Genomic DNA, 9,692 nt, shown 5'->3' on the forward strand with positions numbered 1-9,692 from the left:
TAGAAAATGGGTATTTGGTTGAGCGGCAGGTGGGGCACGAGATGGCTCAAGTGGTTAGAGCGCGAATTTACTGACCGAAGGTTCGTGGTTCGAACCCGACCTCTGCTCCTTGACTTCCCATGTCTAGGCTTGGGCAATCTGGCAGTACACCGGTTCTCGTGCTTCCTTCGGGTGGCATGGCGGCTTGGCACCAGAAGGGTGTTACAGCTGAACGATTTGAGCGGTAGGTACTTTAATCGAGGAAAACATCCAGCACCGCCAACTACGATGGCTCGGTCATGTACTACGCATGCCGAAACACCGTCCACCGAGATTAGTGTTGTTCTCCGTGCCTCCTTCGGAATGGTGGGAACCGCGAGGTGAACAACGCATAACTTGGCAGAAGGGCGTGAAAGAGATTACGAGGAGTTTGAGTTTTGTTGGTGTTGTACGCCCTCCGGGATGGGGTCCCGGTGACCCAGCCTGTGTTTGGGTGAGAAAATTGCAAGAAATGGCGGCTAACCGATGTCAGCGACGTTCGTCCTGTCAGTTACTTTCCAGATTGCCTGATTGAGCGCTTGGAGGTGAATGCATCTCAGAATGCTCATAAACCAGGTCTCCTCCCTCATCCACTCGTTTTCTCTTCTTTTCACTCTAGGGCATTAAATATAATTAGACGAACCTTATGGTTATACGGCAGTGAAGCATCAGTGGCAACACTGATGTTGCTGTCCTTGATGATGATGATGAGGTGGTTTGAACCCAGCCCTTGGGATTGTACTACAACCAACATCTGAACTCTCGTGCTTCCTTCGGGAGGTATGGAAGCCAGGCACTGAAAGCGTGTTACAACTGAGCAGTTGTTATATTTCTTAAATTGATGATGATGATGAGGTGGTTTGAACCCAGCCCTTGGGATTGTACTGCTGACAACATCTGAACTTTCGTGCTTCCTTCGGGAGGTATGGAAGCCAGGCACTGAAAGCGTGTTACAACTGAGCAGTTGTTATTTTTATTTCTTAAACAAAGAAGAGGTAATTCATCACCGCATAGCGAAAATTCGATCGATTAGTTGATATGCCGATCGTCAGAGAGAAATGATGACAGATCAAGATGTGCGGGTGTTCTTGCCTACGCAACTGACTGAGCTTAACTGTCCGTTATCTTCTCACTGAATTGTTTAACGCCACAGCTGGTTTTCTGGGTGTATTCGCTTTTCTCGTGCACCACCACCATATGACGCAGGCGTATACGTCTCCACTTGTAATGTACGTGGTCTGGAGTGTATGAATGCTTGTTTCTCCGCACGAAAGTTTCAGTTGTCTTCATTTCACTTATGATCTACCTACGTCATTTAAAAGTGCTGTCAGAAAACATGGTTATTCAGGCCTCGATCCATACTTCAGTATCCTGTCTAAACATTGGCCCTATCTCAACAGTTGGGTGTACGCCCACTTGGCGTAAACGGTTTAAGCAGAAATAGGAGATGAACGGATCCAACTAATAGCCCACCAGAAATATTCGAGGTGCCCATACCTGCAATACTTAGACAGTCTGGATGGAGATTGGCAACACGAACTTTGTGGATTTCGTTTTACCGTCTCATCGTTTAGCGCCATGCCAAGCACGCATAATTCTGTCGTGAAACGTGGGTCGTACACAAACCTCCTTAATTCCCTTCTGTCATTCCACTGGTTTTGTGCCACTCTGAATTCGGCACTGAAAACCAAACACTTCTTGGGAGGCGTGCGTTCCACCCGACTTAACCGCTGAATTTCCGGGTGCTAATGTAGTCCTGGAACGAATTATATGCCGAACTAGTGAACTGCAAGCAATTTTTTTTAGGAAACTGCTATGCGATGACGAAATGAATCGCTACCAGTCCTCTAGGACTGGAATGCGATACAATGCGTCTTGTGCACCCCTGTATGCAGCCATGCGAACTGTGATCGACGTCAACAACGAACGCACTCCTCCATGCGTTCGCAAATGTGATTCCTGTGTTAGTCAAAACTTTGCACCTATGTATATACTCTGAACGTGTGGTACCAAGCATGCTGCGCGTTTTATTTGTGGTCATTGTTCTGTTGCACCGATTTTGGCAGTTTTTCATTTCAGCCAGAGAAAAAAAACTAATTTTCCTATTAGTTACTGTTGGTTACAAAATCACTCAAACTTTTTTGAGCTGTGTGGATAATCTGCTTCCCAGCCAAGTTGGTTGTTTGGTGCTCATTGCATCTGAAGAGTTCGATTCAAGAGGAGTCACAAAGATGTCTTGATAACAAGCGCTGGTATAGCAGATAAACCACTCTCTCGATGAAGTTGACCGGCCACAGTACAGAAATTAGACAAATCCCACGTTCATTGTGAATAACGAACAACCATTGTTTGTGATGGCCTTCGACTGCACCAATGTTTGATAAGCGATGGAGTTCAACGCAGTCACCCAAGCGAGCGACTGTAACTGTCTACCCAGGACTTGTCACCTCATGAAAATATGATGTGTAACCTCTTCCAAGGAGAAATCCGGATTTACTTTCACGATATTCGGTAGGCTTGGGCCGAGTTGAATGTTGCAGCGACCACATAGTCTTCCCTCAGCTATCGCGTAATCTTTTTGGACAGTGTACTCCTAAGAAGACCACATTCTACGGTCATTCTTCTGTTACCAGTTTCTTCAGACTGACCACTAAAACTCTTTCGTCTTTCGTGAAATTCAGTGGCGCTCAATCCTTCCACATTTTCATCTTTATAGAGGATGATTTTGTGTTTGATTTTCTTTTTTTGAACAACTGAGGTTTACATCCCACTCGACTTCGTGCATCGTTTCCAAGGAGCTTCAGTTGGAGGTAACTTCGTGGTAAGGTGTGAACTCCGAAGAGCACCGGTCTATTGAACAATCCGGCGTTATATTAGTTTTCTTGCTTCTGTTGGATTTTATGACAGCTGTGTACCGATATGGTGGAAGAGTTGGGTTTCATCGTCCCAGGGTCTGAATTGTTCATATGTACAAAGTACGTCTAGCTGTTACCGAAAAAACTTTCTTCTACCAATGTACTTTATTTACGGACAAATTTAGCTTTGGATTACGAATAAACTGTCGCAGGTCTAGTTTATTTGGTTAATAGTGTTTTCAACAGCTTATACAGGCGCATTACCACATGCGGAGTGATCACATGAGCGATTCTAGGTGGTCTGGAGAAACCTTTGCCTCTCTATTAGTCTTCCACTGTTACAGAAACCTGTTTGCCGATTAGGCACTTGTCGTGTACATTGGCCGTGGTAGTACCTGATACGACAACTGCCCTCATTATCAGTCTGCACAGCAGCTGTTGTCATGTAAGTCGGTTCTTGTGGAAGTTTGACCTGCCAGATAGAGCTAGGTTGTCGTCTACCGCTCAGTAATTCATTTGCGTGGACACCCAAGTCACGGTTCATATGTTACGGATCTACGCGCACATACAGAGTTACGATGCAAACACACGCATCACCAAATCGGCGCTTGGCCACTTGGCTGACTGAGTGATCGATTAATTCTGATTGCTTCAGGTTTCCATTATCGGTGCGGTAGGCTAACTTCGTTTTAGTATCACTGGAGTGGCCAAAACCTGTTTTCGAGCTGGACGGTCACCAGTTTGGCTGAAATACATCAGATGTTTTCGTTATCAAAACACAGATCCGAGACTCCTCGTTGACCCTACGTAAAAAAGCATGAAAGCTGAAAATTTCTCACTTGGTGTGTGAAATATTTGGGGACGATTAGATACGAAACGATAATAGGTAATGGATGTGTAAATCATCATCATCATCGACAGCATGACCTCAACGTTTAACACCGGTGCTTCACCGTCGGAATCGACGGTCCACCAGTACACCTCCATGTCCGTTTAACTGTGTTTAAATAGACGGATTGTCTCCTTACGGTTTCCTGCGTTCATGCAAAACGTTTGAAAAATTCGGTGGTAGACTGACCACAGGTGATGGTTTCCTTGAGTTCTCTTCAGGCATGCACTTCAAAACGCTAACCAACAGTGCTATATCCCGAGGGCGAGCATCCACGTACGACAACTGATAGTTCTGATTTCTCTCGTCTCACTTATCGTCGAACGTTCCACGAACATTTGGGAAGATTGCTGAACGAATGACTAAAGTGGGTCGGTTTTGACTTTTGAAACACTTTGTAGTCGTTTTTAGTAGCTAGGGTTATTTAACAAACTAGGCGTTTGCCTTTAATTCGCTCCATAAGTGGATTAGAATCTCCCGAGAAGCCCGAATCCCTCGCGCTCACAGCAGCATGTCACTACTCCAGCAGCTTCCTCCCACCTTTCTCACGTGTTCCGGTTACAAAATCTCTAGACTTTGACTGCCATCCTCATCCGTTTTGCGACGACTGTTTCATGTGTCATATTGTTGTTAACGAACGGCCATCAAGTTGCACCGATCAATTTTTATCGGGCTGGCTAGGTGGCAATGAAGCCTATCGGCCGGATGAATTTCGGTGTACTTTGGTGCAATCAATTCAACAATGACCATTGGTTTATCGTGCATGATCTCATGCAATTTTACCGGTTCGGATGGACCCTCTGAATTCACTTTCTTTGAACCGATTCAAGCCAGTTGACTAAAGTTACCTCTTCATTGTCACTCAGTGTAGTTTCATATGCTACCATCAACCAGTTAAATTGAAGTTGTTATACTCCATGAAGAAGTAATCGATATTTATTTTAGTTATCAGGACTAGGAACTTAGGACACCCATTGGGTCTAGTCATGTCGTGCACTCAACATTACGCCACGGCCAGTTAAACCGCTCGCTCGTTGGTTGAACTCTCACGTGTCTGATACAATATACTGTGCGTTTCGTGGAAATATTTTACGAAAACCGATAGATTGGTTTTCCGGTTTCACAGGGGACTGTGCTGAAACTGTTCCGGAATATCGTGCTGTTGTGCACTGCAAACGGTGGTGCAACTTTAATGTCGGTCCTTGGCTTCCTGTTTCGCCTACTGTGGTATATATAAGAGCACGGTAGCTTGAGATAAAGGAAGATTATTACAACTGTATTTATAGGGTCATCACAGAATGTTCCGCAGTGTCGCGCTAGAATTTTCGTGAGGGGACGAAAAGGGTTGATGTACAGATGCTCGATCCAAATTGGCAATTAACATTCTGACCAATCAAGGCGCGCTTTCACCTAGTCCGTAGCCCCGTACGCGACTGGCCTCCGTTTTCAAAGCTGAGGAGGGAGAAGGTTTCAAATCCAGTCACCGAACTCAGTACCCTAGGAACATTATCACCACCTCTTTCTCACGTAATATTTTGGATGTTTGTTTACAGCATCACTGTCGTCGATGTGGGAAAGCGGTGTGTGACAAGTGTTCTCCGAGTCGTTCCTCTCTGCCCGCAATGGGCTTCGAGCGCGATGTTCGAATGTGCAATGTCTGCTCACCCTCAATCACGGACGCAGAGTAAGTTCGGTTGGCTCTATGTTAAAGTATGTTTCCTCCGTTTGTTCTGCATCGTCAGCAGCTCCTACTTTCATGACAGTGGCTGGTTGTTGAGTAGGTTGGTTTCTCTCGATTTCAGAAAACCAGCCCCCGTACTATGTAGGGAGTTGCTCTCTGTGGTAGCTCTAATACAGTCTGATTTAGTATGCATTCTATAAAATGTTTGAACTGACCGCACCTTTGAAACACTTCGTGTGTAAACAGCCTGTACAGAATACAAATTTTAACTGATTTACCCTTATCCTGAACTTCCAAACCCACCTATAGGATTAGAATGCTGGTAGTTTAGCCAAATATATTTTCGGGCACATATTCATTTCTGGACTTGGAATCATGGCGCTTGGGAAGTACACTTACAGAAGGCAAAATGCTATGAAAACCACTCTGGATTGATGGCCGTTGGTGAGCTTTCACTCGGATTCTCCCAAACTGATTGATGATGAACAATTTGCCGGAACCGTGTGTACTTGTAGTTGATTCAACCTGAACGGATGGTGAAAGCAACCGAGTGGTAAACAATCTCAGCATCCATTCTTACCTATAAATAAAGTAAATCCATTCCATCCCCGTCGCCAAATGATATGTATCGGGATCCGGTACGATCAACGGCTATACGCGACCTGAGAACGAGCGCACAAATCCCCAGCTATGACGCGAGCCCAACCACTCGTAGCGCAGAGAGAGAAGACCAGACCTTCAGAAGAGGGCTTTTACTGCCTCAACCAAAATATATATATATTTCGAACGACCTTGGGGAGCGATAAATCAGTTAATGCACACAAAGTATAACTGGCCAATAGGAAAACAGCGCGGTCTTTTTTGTATTGAGGTGCGACATGGCGGAAAAGGCGCAAAATTTAAAAATTCAAATTCTTTTGAAAAATAAATTGGCAATAACTCGAGAAATAAACCGTTTTCGGGGATACTGATATCCCCAACACCTCCCCTTGAGGAAAGAAAATGTCAGTACCGGGGTTTTCGGGGGTCCATTTGGAAAGGAGTGGTTTGGCGTCGACACCGGTCTGTCCATCTTCTTGGTAGAAGGTTTGGCTCACTGGCTGGTGCGTTTTGTGTCGCCGGCTGGGCTGCATCAGGTGTGGCGGCCTTCAGTTTAAAAGTGTCAAGAAGTATGTCGAGTGGAAGGTCACCCTGGGGTGCCGGTGGCTCTGATAGATGGCGTGGACGCAGTTGATTCCTGTGTCGGGTCCACATGTCTTGGCCCACAGAGATGTCATACATTACGCTGCTGCGTTTTTATGTGAGACGTGTCCTGCGATCCAGCGTTCGTGCCTTGGCCGATAGTCTCGGGCGAAAACACTTTCGCCTATTTGAAACTGGTTCGGATTTGTGTTCACGTCAGGTCGGGAACGAGCCATCGGTACCGAATTGGTAGTTCGCAATTTCCGGCCATGAGAGCTTCGACGGATGACCTCCGATCTTCTAGAGATTCATTTGGAGTGGTCCGATAGACCAAAAGAAATCTCTGGAGAACTTCGACGGGCGTCCCCTCCCCTCGAGACTTGAGCAGCGCCCGCTTGAACGTATCGACGAGACGTTCCGCCTGCCTGTTGGAATGTGAGTGGTATGGTGGCGAACGGACTTGCATGATGGCATTTTCTCGGCAGAACTTTTGGGAGCAGAACTGTGATCCATTGTCTGATATCAAGGTCTCCGGTAGGCCGTGCTGACTGAAGAGCTGTGACAATGCCCGTATGGTTTTCGTTGTCGTTGGCGGGACGACAGGCACAACCTCTGGCCATTTGGAGAAGGCATCAATCAAGATGAGGTGTGTTACTCCATTAACAGGGCCAGCGTAGTCGATATGCACCCGGCACCAAGGGCGTTCAGCTCGAGGCCAGGCAGCTGGCGGAAGGCGTGGGGGGTTCTTCACGGCCTGTTGACACTTCGAGCAGTCTCTGACGGAGTCAGAGATGTCGCGATCCATGTGTGGTCAGTAAGCGTAACTACGGGCAAGTGACTTCATTCGGTTTATTCCAGGATGTCCCGAATGAAACTGACGGAGAGCTCGATGGCGTAGGGCTTTAGGAATCAATACGCGATCTCCAAACATTGAACAATTGTTTACGATCGCCAAAGCATCTCGGCGATGGAGGAGCTGTCGGAGACAATCATCTTTGAGGTTCGAAGGCCACCGCGAATTCATGAATTGGATTGCCTTTCGAAGCGTTGGATCAACCGTGGTAGCTCTTTGAACCTCTGTTACCGTCATGGGTAGTGCCCGAACGGACTGGACCAACTGGGGATCGGCTGAGTCCTCGAAAGCAACCTGCGCAATAACCGTGTCGGGAGTTGGCTTGTTGCTAATCAGGCGAGATAATGCGTCGGCCTGGCCGAAGTCGGTGGTGCGCCGATATTGAATATCGAAGTCATACCCCAGCATAATCAGAGCCCATCTTTTCAGGCAGTTGGCAGAGTGCGCGGGAGCACCTTTCTTTGAACCAAAGATGAAGAGCAGTGGTTTATGATAGGTGAGTAGAGTGGAAACGCCGAACCGCAAACACTAATGCCAACGATTCTTTCTCTATTTGGCCGGATCGCTGTTCTTCTGAAGTTAGCGATTTCGACGCGTGCATAATGGTTTTCTGTGATCCGTCTGGGGAGACGTGTAGAATGACTACACCGACTCCACAATTGGAGTCGTCAGCTGCCACAATAATCGGTAGCTTCGGGTCGTAGTGGGTCAGCAGCATATCGGAACTGAGCATCGTTTTCAGCTTGCAGAAGAATAGTAACTGATTAGCCCCAGAAAAGAGCGTAACGATGGGGCATCTTTCGGAGGTGGCATCTGTTATATAGCTCGGATATTCTCCGGGTCAGGATGGCGGCCAGAGGCGTCGAAGATGAACCCAAGATATTTCACTGTTGCCAAGAAGCATTCACATTTCTCCGGACGGAGGCGGAGACCATTCTCCTGGATGCGTTGAAGCACCCTGTCAATTCGCGTGTGCAGTTCAGCGGAAGAGCCAGCGACAATCAGCACATCATCCAGGTATGCGGCCACACCTGGAATGCCAGAGAGGATGGTGTCCATCAACTGCTGGAAGATTGCAGGGGCAGTTTTGATGCCAAACGTAAGACGGTTGTACTGATATAGCCCATGGTGTGTGTTGATTGTCAACAGCGGGCGTGATTCTTTTGTGACTTCAATTTGAAGGTATGCTTCCGCAAGGTCGATTTTTGCGAAGAACTTCCCACCGTTTAGCACAGTGAATAGATTGTCTGGCGCTGGTAGTGGATAGTGATGTTGCTGCAGAGCGGCATTCAGACCTGTTGAGAAATCGGCACGAATGCGGATTGACCCGTTTGGCTTCTTCACTACGATGATCGGTGCTGCCCATTCGGAGTACGTTACTGGAGATAAGACGCCCTGTTGCTCGAGACGCTGAAGTTCTCAATCAACCTGTGGCAAGGAGGCGTATTGGACTGGTCTCTTGGGGTGAAACACTGGGATAGCGTCTGGTCGAATTTGGAGGGTTGCTTCTGTGGTGGAACAGCAACCAAGGCCAGGTTCGAAAACTTTGGCGAAGCGCCGAATAATACCACCGGCTCGATCTGGAGCAGGAACGTGAGAACGGACCGCGTTGCAGATGGGACTGAGTGGGACATCTGCCAAACCAAGACGGTCGAACCAATCAAGGCCGAGAAGGTTCAGTTCGGCAGCAGCCACATAAGTGAGTGTCGTTCCTTTGAATAAGACACAGGATTGCAGTTCTCCGGAAAGCCGCAGTTCACCGCCACACGCACCGATGGCGGTTCTGGATGAGTGTCGGATAGGTGGTCGCCCAAGCGTATTCCAAAGCTTCTCCGATATGATAGTGATGTCTGACGCAGTGTCCAACTGCAATCGGACCGGACGTCCGTTGACCAGGACTGTGAGGAACTTCCGATGAGACGGGGCACTGACTTGAAATGTTGCAAGCAGGCTCAAAGCGGAGCCCACCTGCTTGGAGTTCTGCGGGCGTGGTTGCTGCTTGGAGGCACCGTGGGATGTGCTGGTTGGGCGTGCCTTGCAGTATCCGTCTTTGTGACCCACGGTCTTGCATTGTCGGCATCGATGCTGTTTGTAAGGGCACAGCCTGACAAAGTGCCAAGCCCCGCAGTGCCAGCATGGGGATGACGGCTTCTTCTTCTTCTGGACATTCTGCTGACTTGATTGGGTATTGCCAGAACGCGACGGACCAGAGAT

At 47.7% G+C, this 9,692-nt stretch overlaps 1 protein-coding gene across 1 annotated transcript in view; it reads left to right on the forward strand.

Annotated features, from left to right (window-relative positions):
- T265_02516 (hypothetical protein) overlaps window positions 1-9,692 on the forward strand; it is a gene marked incomplete at both ends in the record, with an annotated part of 31,184 nt that overhangs the window by 15,985 nt on the left and 5,507 nt on the right. The window contains one exon of the mRNA XM_009166779.1: window positions 5,316-5,446. Within this exon, the coding sequence (XP_009165043.1) occupies window positions 5,316-5,446 (131 nt within the window). The remainder of the gene's footprint in view (window positions 1-5,315; window positions 5,447-9,692) is intronic.

Source organism: Opisthorchis viverrini (assembly GCF_000715545.1).
Source record: "Opisthorchis viverrini unplaced genomic scaffold opera_v5_32, whole genome shotgun sequence".
Lineage (NCBI taxonomy): Eukaryota > Metazoa > Platyhelminthes > Trematoda > Opisthorchiida > Opisthorchiidae > Opisthorchis > Opisthorchis viverrini.